The sequence below is a fragment of the Lampris incognitus genome, chromosome 2 (assembly GCF_029633865.1).
Source record: "Lampris incognitus isolate fLamInc1 chromosome 2, fLamInc1.hap2, whole genome shotgun sequence".
Lineage (NCBI taxonomy): Eukaryota > Metazoa > Chordata > Actinopteri > Lampriformes > Lampridae > Lampris > Lampris incognitus.
In genome coordinates this window covers 11,528,457-11,543,614 of record NC_079212.1, presented here as the reverse complement: position 1 = coordinate 11,543,614, position 15,158 = coordinate 11,528,457, and the positions used below count along the sequence as shown (strand labels likewise).

The 15,158-nt window shown below is 51.9% G+C and overlaps 1 protein-coding gene across 1 annotated transcript in view; it reads left to right on the top strand.

Annotated features, from left to right (window-relative positions):
* The first annotated feature begins 1,659 nt into the window (after window positions 1–1,659).
* LOC130108340 (plexin-A2-like) overlaps window positions 1,660–15,158 on the top strand; it is a 179,689-nt gene continuing 166,190 nt past the window's right edge. Inside the window, exons 1-3 of the mRNA XM_056275245.1 lie at window positions 1,660–1,724; window positions 2,000–2,096; window positions 13,717–13,851. Coding sequence (XP_056131220.1) covers window positions 1,660–1,724; window positions 2,000–2,096; window positions 13,717–13,851 — 297 coding nt within the window. The remainder of the gene's footprint in view (window positions 1,725–1,999; window positions 2,097–13,716; window positions 13,852–15,158) is intronic.

Below are 15,158 nucleotides of genomic sequence, written 5' to 3'. Positions count from 1 at the left end.
TGCGATTAACAAAATGCTAGTAGCGAATGCCACTGATGGCCATGTGAAGTCTGCAATTCATGGACTGTCCGAAACTGACCTGCCGACAGTTTTACACCCAATTTCAGTGGTGTTTCACACCCTCACACAAAACTGCTTGGTGGAATGTTATCCCTAAAAAAAGAAGAAGAAGACTTTTTTTGGAAAAAAAAAACTTGAATAAAACATCACAAATTCACAGCAGCTTTGAAAGAAAGAACATAGAAACAGACTGTTAATAACAGAAATAACATTATCCAAAAACTTCACTCAACGTTACTTTATCATCCATCCCTGCACAAGTGGCATCATTGTAACACCACTGATGAACAAACACAACCGTGCTGTTCAGTAGCTCATGACATTTAAAACCAATCAGAGCTCTTTTGTGAGACAGGTGGACACAGGGACTGTGTCTTCACACAGTTTGTTCTGTCTGCTGATACATATTGACAGCTTGGCCTCGCCTGCAAGGAAGTTTAAAAGTTGCCACTCTGTTGCATAATTTCTTCTTTTTTTTTGTATCCTGCTCTGAAAATAAAAGCAGTTTTAGACCACACTTCATTAAAGGGAGTAAACAAACGATCTAAAAAAACACCAAAAAGTTCCCCAAGTCTTCTGCAGTCTAAAAAAAACAGTGAAAAACGGTTTCTACCAACCCACAGAAAGGATGCTCATTAGAAACGGTGTGATTAATTACACACACGGAAGAATTCACCGCAACAGCTCTGTGTAATGGTGTCCCCTGTCAGCCACCTGTTGGCTTGTTTAAAGGCAGGTGATGGAGGATGCTCCAACCTGGCGTCACACTGTTGCTGACGCCAACTTTCCTCCCCCCGAACTGTATACATTTTACTTGCCTGTCAACTTATTCTTATTTAAAACTTTTGCACAACGTCTGTAGGTTGCTTTCCCCTTCACAGATCGAAGTCTTCTCTCCGTTTAACATCCAACTATAAAGCAGAACAACAGTCCACATTTGGTAACAGTCCAAAATCTGGAAACTCCTCACCTTCCCAAAGCATTTTCTTTTTTTTGGAGGAGGGGGGACTTTTTTCCTCCCTTTTTCTCCCCAATTGTATCCGGCCAATTACCCCACTCTTCCGAGCCGTCCCGGTCGCTGCTCCGCCCCCTCTGCTGATCCGGGGAGGGCTGCAGACTACCACATGCCTCCTCTGATACATGTGGAGTCGCCAGCCGCTTCTTTTCACCTGACAGTGAGGAGTTTCGCCAGGGGGGGACGTAGCGTGTGGGAGGATCACGCTATTCCTCCCAGTTCCCCCTCCCCCCTGAACAGGTGCCCCGACCGACCAGAGGAGGCGCTAGTGCAGCGACCGAGACACACGCCCACATCTAGTTTATCACCCGCAGACACGGCCAATTTTGTCTGTAGAGACGCCCGACCAAGTCGGAGGCAACACGGAGATTTGATCTGCCCCCCCCCCTCCCAAAAAAAAGAATTTTCAGCAGTTCGTTATCTGCTTCTGTTAATTTTGCAGTCCAGCCATTTAAAATGGTTCCCACATGGTAGACAGATTTCAATCCGATCAGTGCAGCCAGAGCTTCAGTGTTCATAAATCCAGGTCCAGCTAAGTCCACTATCCGTCTGGGACTTGTAGCAGCAGCAGAGCAGAGGGTGTGATGGAGGCCCAGTGTCCCACTGTCCTGCGTGTCCATTCTGGATCCACCAATCAGAGGCTCCTCCAGTAACCAGTACAGGGGGGCTGATGGGTCCAAACCAGAGAAAACCAAGCCAAATGGAGAGAGAGAGAGAAAGAGAGAGAGAGAGAGAGAGAGAGAGAGAGAGAGAGAGAGAGAGAGAGAGAATGTTGAAAATGGGGGTGGTTTCCCTTTAAGGTTGCTGTCTTCCTATTTCCCCCACAATCATGCTCTTAGTCTGTGTCTCTCTCTCTCCCTCCTGTTTATCTCTTTCACGATCTGTCCTCTGCGTCTCTTTTATCTGCTTTTGCCTCCGTTCCAGATTTTGCCCTCTCCAGCCTTCTTTTTCTGGCCTGCCCCGTGTCCTCCTCTCCTCTCCGGGCCTCACCAGGCTCATGGCTCTCATCGTGAAGTGCACTGTCAGTCCTAATAGGCCAAGTCCATGTCAGAGAGGTGCTGCGTTAATGCCGCGCTGATGACGAAGGCGAAGACCGCCAGGACCTTATAACCGTGTAATACGCTTATCAATATCCGGCCCGGCTGCCAGGGGCAGATCAACCCCAGCAGCGTAGGCTACACCATAAAAAGGTTAAGGCCCTTAGACAAGTTCCTCACACATTACAGATGTAAAAAAAAAAAAAAATAGTTAGTTTGATTGAAGACTTTTATATTCGGCTATAATCCCCCCAATATCTCACTCCTGCCTGCCAATCGTGTCCCACATTTAAATTCCCCCAACTCCAGTGGGAGAGACTGAAACAATTTCAGCTAATTTGCCCCTCACCTGAACCTTCTCGCAGCTATTTTTTGATTCGCGGATCCTCGTGATCTGCTTGAAACGAGCGCGCCGGAGGGAGAAGCGGAAGATGAGAAGGCCTCTTAGGTTTCAAGCTGTTTGAGGTACTAATAACCACAGAGCGATCACTGCGCCGTTGACGGTACACAGTTTATGTGATCGTGGTAAGTGTGCGGGCCGCTGCCGTGGCTCGGCTCTGTTTACATAGCTTCCTCGTCCTTGCTTAAGAGTCGGTGTGTTTTGTACTCGCTTCTTCTGAAAGCCTCTCGTAGTTGTAAGATCTCCACATTAAAAATAAATAAATAAATAAAACGTCCTTAGGGGCCCGCATCAAGTGAACGAGCCTGTGTTTTGGCTTTATTTTGAAAATCGGGTTTATGGCCGTGACGTGAAAACCCTCACACCTCCGGTTTTCCCGGACTTCCCTTGAATTATTGGAAGTGAACATTCACAAGGCATGTTCATAACCCGCGGAGCACATGGGTTCCTGTTTGGAAGAGACCGGGTTTTCCATCTGACCACCTGGAGTGGTTTGACCACCTGTGTTCACATGTTTGAGTGTGTGTATGTGCGTGTGTTGGTGTGGTGTGCGTTGGCTTATGTAACACTGTAACGACCACGCGTGTGTCGACTCGCTAGCCCTTGGCTAGCCGGTCGGACCCTTAAGTTGACCGGTTAGCGCAGTCGCCCTTGGTGTGGGGGAACCCAGGTTCGAGTCCCAGCTGCCCCCTGAATTCTCGCTACATTGGTGGCGGCAGTAGGATGCGAGTGCGCTCCGAGGCGTGAGGGAGCTGGTATGCTGCCCGGGGGTGGGGGGGGGGGGGTAGTGTAACAGTGTAACGACCACGGATGTGTAGACTCGCTAGCCCTTGGCTAACGGGCTAGCGAGTCTACACATCCGTGGTCGTTACACTGCTCCACTTAGGTCAGCATTTGTCCTGGTGTAGTATACAGTATAGTGACCTCTGCATGTTGAGCTTGGGTGAGGGATAAGGTGGTGTCATCACAGGGAAAGAAATGTCAAAGGGCCTTTGTCTCTCTTGTGCTGTGCAAGAGTACACCCCACCCTCAGTGCCCACGGCCAGCTCCGCTCTGCAGAACCTTTTTTCCTCCTCATTTTCCATCCCCACTTTGCCAAAATTTAATTTCCACCATCTCAAACACCCTTGTTCTCCATTTTTGCACCTTTTTTGGGGGGGTGGGGTGGGGGTGGGGTTCCCCCTTTTTCTCCCCAATTGTATCCAGCCAATTACCCCACTCTTCTGAGCTGTCCCGGTCACTGCTCCACCCCCTCTGCCGATCCGGGGAGGGCTGCAGACTACGACATGTCTCCTCCGATACATGTGGAGTCGCCAGCCACTTCTTTTCACCTGACAGTAAGGAGTTTCGCCAAGGGGACATAGCGCTTGGGGGGGGATCCTGCTATTCCCCCCAGTTCCCCCTCCCCCACAACAGGCGCCCCGACCGACCAGAGGAGGTGCTAATGCAGCAACCATGACACATACCCACATCCGGCTTTCCACCCGCAGACACGGCCAATTGTGTCTGTAGAGACGCCCGACCAAGCCGGAGGTAACACGGGGATTCGAACCGAAGATCCCTGTGTTGGTAGGCAACAGAATAGACCGCTACGCTACCTGGACGCCCCAATTTTGCACCTCTTTGACTGACTTCATCTCACTGCTCCTTCTTTCTCTCTGTCCCATGTGCTTCCTATGGTGTCAGCTATTACTATAGTTTCAGTATAAAAAAAAACAAGTCTCGAGTAGTGGTTCTTGGGTCGTCCCTGGTAAGCTTCATTTTTTGAGGGATAAGCTGAAAACCCCACCACATCCCTTCATTCTTGCTTGCTCTGAACCCCGTTGGCCCCCATCCACAACCAGCAAGCTGGCCCCTTCCCAGTGTTTTAATGTAGGCTAAATATAGGCCTAGCATTGTGCTGACGGTCTTAATGTGTGTGTTTGGTCTGATTATGGCTAAAGCCTGATCTCATTCCACCACAGGCCTAAAATGCTGCCCATGGTCTCTGGTTTCTATTTGGACTTGGGGGCAAACAGTCAAAAGTGCTGATATAATCATGTTGGGGATTGTGTGTTCTATGACTGGGGGGAGATGGAGATGTTACGGAGCAGAAATGGAGGGGAAAGAGCCTCGAATAGCATCATGAAGGAGAGCCTTGTTACAGAGTCTCATTGAGGATCAATTCAATGTGATGCTTGCCTTCAATATTCAGCACCAATCAATGACAGCAAGGAAAATCTAAGGTAGTTTGATTGTTTATCAGCTGTGATTTGTTGTGGTCCGGTCTCGGGGTTCTCTGTCTGCATGCCAGATATCCAAACCGATTAGGATAGATGTTCGTGAGGCGAACTACTTTGTACATGGAGTAGAGAGGCAAATCAATAGACTTTATGTAGCCTGGCCAGAAATATGAAGTAATTGCCCTGAGTATTGACTCACTCCTTTGCCCATTTCAGCAGATATAGTGCCACCATTGTGACCAGGTGAGAGGGAGTACTGCACGCCTCTCATTTTCACAATAGTGGTTCTCTCTCAGTGAATCCGTCTCTTTCTTTGTTGCTTCCAATTTCCCTAGGCTCCCGCTTTCTCCTCCTCCTCCTCCCTTTTTTTTCTGTCTTTACTCTCTATTTACTTGCATCCCCTCCCTCCTCCTCCTCTGCACCTGTCCACCCTCTTTCTCCTGTCCCTGCCTCACACCCCATTCTCCACGTCTGCCCGTGTCCCTGACTTCTTTTACGACAAGGAAACCTCTGCAGGCTCTCTATCTATAGGATAGGAAGTGACACGTAGCGCGTATAGCCCGGCCCGGCTAACATAAGACTTATGGGAGGCTTATATTGTCCAACAGGAACAGGAACAAAAGAGCCTGCACGCTGGGTTGATGGGAGCCATCACACACACACGCAGCACATTTCTACTTGCCGCTCGCTGCTGACACTGGAATTCTTCAACCTGACACAGGTGATGGATTAGATGCGTTATCGAGGCGGAGAGAGGCTTCATGTTTTTTCCTTCTGTGCTGAGAGAGGAGAGAGAGAGAGAGGAGAGAGAGAGAGAGAGAGAGAGGAGAGAGAGAGAGAGGAGAGAGAGAGAGAGAGAGAGAGAGAGAGAGAGAGAGAGAGAGAGAGAGAGAGAGAGAGAGAGAGAGAGGGGCGGAGTAGCACGGGCCTATTCCATTTTAAGTAAAGAAATACAATAGTAGTCTGTTAGGTTTCAAGCTGCGTTTCCTGGACAGACATCTGAAGAGATAGGATAGTGTGCCTGGATAGAACACAGTGTTCTTCTGCGGGCTTTGTAGCATACAATCAAAGTGTGCGTCTGTGTTCATTTGTGTAGAAGGTTTTTTTTTTTCTCAGCAAGTGATTTTATATGGCCGGAGACAGGCACGGGCGCGAGTCCCATGAATGCTGGGACGGCGTCCAGCGCTTCACCTGTGCGCCCCCGTCCACGGGGCTAGTGGCTGTGTCAGGAAGGGCGTCCGACGAAGCGTTCTGCCAAATCGGCGTGCGGATTGACAAGACCATACCGGATCGGTCGAGGCCCGGGTTAACAACGACCGCCGTTGGTGCCGCGTCCTCACAGGGTACCGATGGAGACTGTAAAATCCGTTGTGGCGACCCCCGAAAAACAGGGAACGAGCCGAAAGAAGAAGAAGAAGAAGTGATGTTGTGTGTGTGTGTGTGTGTGTGTGTGTGTGTGTGTGTGTGTGTGTGCGCATCTTAGCTAGCACACATCTGCAGGCACGCTGTGGCGAGGGGTACTTAGACACAGAGGTATGTGTGACTCTCCCGAGACACGCGCAGTAATCTCTATATTCCACTTTTAAAGTGTGGGTGATGCGTTCCACCCCCGACCGACAGGTACTGCCAGGGCACCGACCCTGACGTAGTCCTTCCCCACGTCCAAGGAGCTGACTTCATCCGTGGTTCGACATCATTTATCCGTCTCTAGGGGTGTGGCATTTGGTAAGCGTGTGTGTGTGTGTGTTTGGGGGGGGGGGTCACATTGACCGCTGCAATTCCCCACATGTCTACATGAAAACACACAAATTACACATGCGGTGACGCAATCTCTCCTCCACACACACACAAACAGAGGGTTACTATGACACATGGCTGTGACGGTGTAGGATTATTGTAATGTCAGAGTTTACGCTTCAAGACCGGCTGCCCTCGCTGCACCCACATGTATGTGCAACCAGAGTTGTGCTTGATGTGCAGACTCGAAGCTGTGAACAAACTGGGCCATCACACTAGGTGGTAGGAAAAAAAAATACAAGCAAATGATCGATGCTTCTCTTGCAATTTATTTATTTATTTATTTATTGCCTCTTAGTCTACAGTCAGAAGTTCCTATCATGGCATCCAGGTAGTGTAGCGGTCTATTCCGTTGCCTACCAACACGGGGATCGCCGGATCGAATCCCCCCGTGTTAGCTCCGGCTTAGTCGGGCGTCCCTGCAGACACAACTGGCCGTGTCTGCGGGTTGGAAGCCAGATGTGGGTGTGTGTCCTGGTCGCTTCGCTAGCGCCTCCTCTGGTCGGTTGGGGTGCCTGTTCGGGAGGGGGGGGGGGTATCGTGATCCTCCAACGCGCTACGTCCCCCTGGTGAAACTCCTCACTGTCAGGTGAAAAGAAGCAGCTGGCAACTCCACCTGTATTGGAGGAGGCGTGTGGTAGTCCGCAGCCCTCCCCAGATCAGCAGAGGGGGTGGAGCAGCGACCGGGATGGCTCGGGAGTGTGGGGTAATCAGCCGGATACAATCGGGGAGGAAAAGGGGGCGGGGGGGAGAAGGAGTTCCTGTCATTTGGCGACCAGCCGTCCCTCCCAGCCATTCCCAATCTCCAAATCCCTACCCGTTTTGTGTAACAGAGATCGACCCCTACTTTTGAGTCAGACGCGATCGCTCATAGCGACGTTTTAGCCGCACCTTTTTGGATCAGCACGGCCCCAACGCGGACCCGGAGCGTTTTTTTCCAGCGCCGAGCTCCCTCCGGCGGCGGCGTTCGCAGTGAGGGGTCATCTCGCTGAGATATAAAACGTGTGCCGTGGCGCTTTTGTAGAATCTAAACCAGTGTTCGGGATCAGGGAGATAAAAGCAATGCCTATTTTCCCTCGCCCCCCTAGACTGCTGAACTGGATTAGCCCAGATGCTACAGATAGACTGCCAGATAAGTTACTCATTGGGTGTAACTTCCACTCGCCCCCCCCCCTCCTCTCTTTCTCGCTCTCTCTCGGTTTATTTATCTCTTACTTCTTTCCCTCTCACTTGGCGCCAGGACCGTCTCTTGCCAAAATGAGCGCTATTCCAGAATCGAGTGTAGGTGTAAGACCTAGAATTTATCCTAATGCTGCCCTGGTACAGCGCCGGTGCGCTGTGCTGGAGTTCGCCGCACCCTCCGGGCCGGTAAAGGTTTCCATGTGTGGGTAACGCTGTGCTCCGTCTGCCTAGTTATGGTGTTGGAATAATATTCACCCTCGCAGGTCTATATTAGGACTGGCAGACACCTGCACACGTGTGTGCGTCGGTCTCAGAAACACTTAGCTCTTTCAGGGCCGGGGTCGGAAAATAGCTCGTCTCCAAATTTGAAAACGGCACCCGGGTAATATTTTACATCTGCTGTAATGCGAACAAGACGTGGAGGATCTGAGGGCGAGGGGATGCTCGCCAGAGACCAGCGGCAGGGCACGGTGCCGTTACAGCGCTGCACAGCAGTGTGCGTGCACAGTCCTCTGCACATTTGTGGCCTTGAGTTTTCTGTCTGTCTCCATGCAGCAGCATCTGTAGCACCCGGCACACATTCGTTGCACTCGTACCCAGGATTTATTGGGCATTTTCGCTAAGCAAATTGCTTCACACAGGCACACAGTCGGGGATCTGGTCTCTGGCACAGTCTTTAAAACCGGACAAAGCCGCTGGGAGAGGGAGAAAGAGAGGGAGAGGGAGAGCGTCAGATGGGAATAGAGAGAATGGCATAAATTGGGAGTTTGGTCAATCTTCAAACATTTTCCCAGGTCGCTTACACGCTCTGATCAAAAGTGCCCTTGTTGGCAGGGGTTTCCGTTGCCAGGAGGAGGGGTCGTCCTCTGAAGCCCCTGCCATGGCTCCCCCTGCCGTCCAGCCCCCACGTCCAACCGTGCCGCTGCTCACAGTTTATGAATGGGGACATAACGGAGAAGGTGCTCTCCTAAAGCCCTTGGCACTCGGGCGCCGCCTTCTCCTCCAAAAGCGATGTGTTTGTCGCTATATGCATGTCGGCCTTTTCCGGTACTGTGCGTGTCTGGCTGCTCAGGGGGCGTCTGCATAGTGACTGACATCCAAACACACCTGGCGCGGCGTTTTGCAGTGTAATTATCTCCTCAGTGCATCCTTCCAAACGGCACATGTTGCACAGATGTGTGCGTGAAATATGGGGGCCACTGAGTGTCTCATCTCCAGACGTTGGCAGGATGAGGTATGGCTATGAACCCCCGCTCGCCGGTTTTCCATACCCAAGGCGCCACCGTGTTTCCTCTGTTTCCCATAGCAGCGGCTACAGAGGGCCTGGTGCTCACGAGCTACATACGCAGTGTATTTTAGCAACCCCATCCATCTTCCTCTGTCCCCCCCCCCCCACTTACTTCGCCAACTTTCAGCTGCCCTGTCCCGGTGAAAGAGAGCTAATGATCGCAGTGTTGAAATGGGGGGGGGGCAGGTTAGGCCAAGCCAGGGACAGCTCTCTGGGGCTCCTCTGGGCGGGTCAGAGGACGGGCCCTCTTGAAAATGGAGGGGGCAGCGATACTCTCAGAGGGTCTTGGGGGGGGGGGATCCAACCCATTAGCAGCTTTCTCACCCGGTTTGATAAATATGGGGGGGGGGTCGGAAAGGGCAGAGGGGATTTTTTTTCTTCTTTAAGCGCGGGTACCCGGGACAAAAGACTACAGGTTGAAGTAAGGCGACGCTGAGGAAATGGACGTTTTGGGGCTGAGAGATGTTTACCCAGGTGCTCCATACCCAGGCCGGTCTAAGTGGAGTTGTGGCCCAGTCGGGGAGTGTGGTAGAGGGACGCGGTGTTGGACCGAGTTATTTATGGTCCGGTGAGCTTCGGTTCCTTCGTTTATTTGCCCGGGGTTTTCTTTTTCTCTCCTCTTTTTTTTTTGTTGCTGCAGCTCGTTCGCCCACCCAGAGCTAAGACTGCAAAGTACTCCACATTCTGACAGCGCCTTGGGAGATGTTTAACTACTACACCTCACACAAATGCACTCAGTCCTTCGCCTCCTTGCTGCGTCTGTGCTTGTATGTATAAGTGTGCGTGTGTGTGTGTGTGTGTGCGTGTGTGCGTGCCCACATGCTGAAGGTTGGTGTGGGGGCGGTCGAGTCTCATTAATGCTGATTCCATTATCTCTGCGTGAGCCATAAGGCTAAGCTGGAGAGAAGCAGGGACGGGGAGCGAGAGAGACCCCGCTGAAGGAGGAGACGGGACAGAGGATGAGCGTGTGAATACGAGCCACCGGAGGGATGGAGGACCATTCATTTTTTATCTCTTTGTGCGCATCTCTGCGCTTGATGAGATGTGTTTACCTGATAGGACTCTTAACCGCCTCGTCACCGCCGGGGCTGGCGGGAGCCCTGATGGGCTGTGTTGTTGTGTTTGTGTCGGAGGGTTAAAAAGTGTTGGCTAACGGGGAACAAACCGTCCAGTGCATTAAGACTGGACCCCTGCCTGCCTGCCTGCCTGCCTGCCTGCCTGCCTGGGAGATAGAGGGCAGCCTGTCTGTGAGTCTCTGTTTCTGTTTGCTGTGTGTGTGTGTTTGGGGTGGGTATATGAGAGAGGGGGGGGGGTGAGTAGAGAGAGGGGGGGGTGAGTTGAGAGAGAGAGGATGAGTACAAAGAGAGAGAGAGAGAAAGGGGATGAGTTGAGAGAGAGAGGGTGAGTAGAGAGAGAGGGGGGATGAATAGAGAGGGGATGAGTAGAGACGGGAGATGAGTAGAGGGGATGAACAGAGAGAGAGTGAAAAGATGAGGAGAGAGAGGATGAGTACACAGAGAGAGACGGGGGGAGGGATGAGTAGAGACGGGATGAGTAGAGAGTGAGAGGATGAGTAGAGGGGATGAGTAGAGAGAGGGAGAGAGAGGATGAGTAGAGGGGGGGATAAGTAGGAGAGAGAGAGAATGAGTTGACAGGATGAGTAGAGAGTGAGAGGATGAGTAGAGGGGATGAGTAAGAGAGAGGGCGAGAGAGGATGAGTAGAGAGAGAGGGAGAGAGGATGAGTAGAGAGTGAGAGGATGAGTAGAGGGGATGAGTAAGAGAGAGGGCGAGAGAGGATGAGTAGAGAGAGAGGGAGAGAGGATGAGTAGAGGGGGGGATAAGTAGGAGAGAGAGAGGATGAGTTGACAGGATGAGTAGAGAGAGGATGAGTACACAGAGAGGCGGGGGGAGGGATGAGTAGAGAGAGAGAGTGAGATAGCATGAGTAGAGAGAGAAAGGGGGATGAGTAAGAGGATGAGTAGAGGGGATGAGTAGAGAGAGAGAGGGAGAGAGGATGAGTAGAGCGAGAGGGTGAGAGAGGGAGAGGGTGTGTGTGTGTGTGTGTACATGTCTGTGTGTGTGTACATGTCTGTGTGTATTACTGAATGTGAATGCAGAGTCCCTGGTGTGAGAGTGTTGAGTGTGTGATAGTGATCTGATTCAGATGAACTGTGTGTATGTAAGGGAGAAGGTCAGGTTATCTAGTCATCCCAAGTGGCAGCCCAACAAGGACACCTATCACACAATTACATGGATGCACACTCCTACACACACACACACACACACACACACACACACACACACACACACCAACCCAGTATCAAGTTTTTTGTGCTCATAGTCATGAAAATTAATCTATCTAATTGTCTCAGAGCACGATTGTCTGACTTTATTCTCACTGCTACTACCACTACTACTACTACCACTACTACTACTACCACTACTACTACTACCACTACTGCTACTACTACTACTACCACTACTACTACTACTACCACTACTACTACTACCACTACTGGTACTACTACTACTGCTGCTACTACTACTACTATTACTACTATTACTACTACTACTATCACTACTACTGCTACTACTACTACTACTACTACTACCACTACTGGTACTACTACTACCGCTGCTACTACTACTACTATTACTTTCGGCTGTTCCCGTTAGGGGGCGCCACAGCAGATCATCCGTTTCCATCTCTTCCTGTCTTCTGCGTCTTCCTCTTGTCACGCCAGCCACCTGCATGTCCTCCCTCACCACATCCATAAACCTCCTCTTTGGCCTTCCTCTTCTCCTCTTCCCTGGCAGCTCCATATTCAGCATCCTCCTCCCAATATACCCAGCATCTCTCCTCCACACATGTCCAAACCACCTTGTCTCTCTCGCTTTGTCTCCAAACCATCGAACCCGAGCTGTCCCTCTAATATACTCGTTCCTGATCCTGTCCTTCTTCGTCACTCCCAATGCAAATCTTAGCTTACACTACACACACACAAACACACACAACAACAAAAACACAACAAAAGTTAAACCCATGCATTTTAACCCACGGGGATGCTTTTTTTTTTGTGCAGGACTGAACGACATTTAAACCAGCGCAACCCAAAAAAAGTCAGAGAAATGCGCCCATTTAAAATACGCGGGTTTAGCTTCCGTCCTGCGTGGCGCGGAAGAAGCCGGGGCGGTCGTGCTGCGGGCCGTGAGTCAGCCGATTAAGTCCCATGGCTGTGAGCACGAGGAGGCGGGATTTCGTGACTGTAGGAGCGTGAAAAAGTGCGATGCCGGGTTGCACGCGCACACATTCACGAGCACATCAGTCAGCGAGCCGTGCAGCGCCGACCTGCTCCGGCTAGCCGCCGCTGTGCTTTATAGATGAGTGTTTTGGCTAGTCCCCCCCCCCTCCTCCCCACCTCAGTGACCAGATGAAGACTGGCACCGCCCCCACATCCTGCCTCTTTCTGCCTGCATATGGTTTTCACATATGTCTTCTCCCCGATGTCTGCACGAGCCTGTCAGGGTTAGGTTTCGGTCAGCCATGCAAGGCCGAGCCGCTGTGATCTCCGCTCCCCACTTCCCCATGCCCCCCCCCCCCCCCCCCCCGCTGTCGTGTACTCGGCTAACCCACACGCCTTGAAGCCAAAGCCCGGGGGGGGGGGCTTCTTGTGAACTCGCTTCTCTCCTTTTCATTGTTTGACCATTCAGCTGTTTGACACAAGCAGACCCTCCCCCCCCCCCCCCCCCGAACGCCAACGACCATTCACTCACGCAGCCAACCCTCCCAGTAGATCTTCTTTTGACAGACGCGTGACCTTGACTTTCCACTCTCTGATGTTTTGCAACGGGCCCGGGTGCTCTTTGGCGCCGTCACCGTCCGAATACGTTGATGAATGGGTGGGAGCGGGGGGGGGGGGGGGCAGGGTACAGACAGATGATAGAGCCATCAGCCCTTTCATGTGTGGAGGAGGGCCTGGTGACATGTGACATCACCGAGCCATCTCTCACACCGGCGCCCAGATCCCGGGCCGCCCCCCTTGAGATTTACTACCCCGGTTATATATTTCCCTGTCAGGGCGCAGTGAAAGAAAAAGAGACGGCGAGCTGTCGTTGGCCCATTGTGGTCCGGGGGGGGGGTCCCTGTAGTCATGTGGGGGGGGGGGTCCCTGTATTCATGTAATTCCTTTGAATGGCTTTCCCGCTGTTGTTTTAGGTGGCGTTGGCTGAAGTTTCAAAGTGTTGCCCGGAGCACGCATCAGTCCCGGCAGAAACAGGAGAATAAGTGTGTGTAAGGTTTGAAATTGTGCGGTTTCTCTGATGGAGGAGGCGAATAAATCTTGTCGGTTATATTTTTATCTACACGAAATGTCAGCTGGTCGGGATTTGCCACTTAGGCCGATAAAATCGGACATTTTAGACAAACACCGGGAAGTAAGTAAAAGGCGATTATTCATAATGTCCTGGCTTTATCGGACCTGAAATTGCGGTTTGGGTTGTGCGTTTGCGGCGTGCTCCAGGCGGCCCGGTGCTCCGAGCGGCCTGCAACACACGCTGATGATGAATGCCGCTGACAAACTGTTGTGAAGTTATTGTTTGACCCAGGTCTGTCTTCCTCATCAATCATGCTTTGCTGCCCCCCCCGTCCCCCCACACTGCTCCAGTTAAGATGTTGGCAGTCTCCGACCCGTTTGTGTCTCTGTGTGTTGCTCAGATTCGTGTCGTCGGCCCTCCGAATGGCGGTGTCCAGTATGAGACGATATCAGTCATCAAAGACGGCAGTGCTGTCCTGCGAGACATGGCCTTCTCACTGGACCGCAGCTACCTCTATGTTATGTCTGAGAGACAGGTAGGTGCTACACACACACACACACACACATGCACACACACACACACGCACACACATGCACACCACATGCACGCACACACATGTACATGTGCACACAAGCACATACACATGCATGCACACATGCATGCACACATGTACACGCACGCACACATGTCCACATAAATGCACGTGCATGCACACATGCCCACACGCACACACACGCCACACACACTTTTAATGAATAAACAAGTGCATACAGTATACGAGACACACAGACACACACAGGCTAGCAGCGATGTCAGTAGTACATCAGTAGTACAGGTGTTCAGTGAAACGTGCTACAGCCACCTGGGCTGGCGGAAGGTAAAGCTGGTGTCAGAAAGCACGCACAATGACACTTCAGACTTGTGCTGTCATGCGATATAGTGCAGGCTTTAAGAGTGTGTGTGTGTGTGTGTGTGTGTGCGTGCGTGTGTGTTTTAGTTTGAGAAAAAAAGCCTTTATATATGTGCTCCACAAGGGGTCTGCGTGATGGTCCACCTCCCACCATCCCCGCACCACTACCCTCTGGTTGGTTATAAATAACTCGGGTGGCACAGCGGGAGTCACTGTGACATCCTCTGATAATGAATTAGAACAACGAGAGGAGCGAAGAGACGATGAAAAATGGAGAGAGAGAGATGGAGATGCGAAAGACACGAATCGGTGTGAAGAGAGAGACGTGGAGAGATGAAGGGTACTTGCACCGGAGAGGAAGAGTAATGAGGGAAAGGGGGACAGCTGGAGGAGTGTATGACTAGGGGAGAGAGAGAGAGAGATAGCAGGACATAAAAAGAGAGGCGGAGTGCAAGGTCACCCTTCTGCTCTTCTAATAAAGTGACACAGCATGGCGAGGGCGGGCTGGGAGCGGCCAGCAGACATCAGTGGGACTGACACATTGAGTAGCCATCTAAGGGACAAGGGGACAGGAGTGGAGATGGGGGGGGGATCACATGACGTTGCAGGGAGAGGAGAAAAAGCGGGTGGGGAGATGAAGCGTGGAGTTGAGGATGGGGGGAGGCAGCGACGGCAGCAGGGGAGCGTGCCAGAGCAGCGGCCCCCGGAGACGGACGGCGTGCCGGGCTGTCAGTGTGGGCTGATAGAGCGCCATCCTCTCTCCTTATCTCTGCTCTTAACGCCCCCAACAACTGGCCAGCCGGGGCTTGCGGGTTGGCCGCCGCCGCGGGCGGGGCGCGAAGGCCATAGTTTTCGGTCACGTGACAGTGGCGGGCAAAACAAAGTTCCGGCGTGGCGGTCAACAGCGGAAACTCCGTAGGGCGGCAGCACAG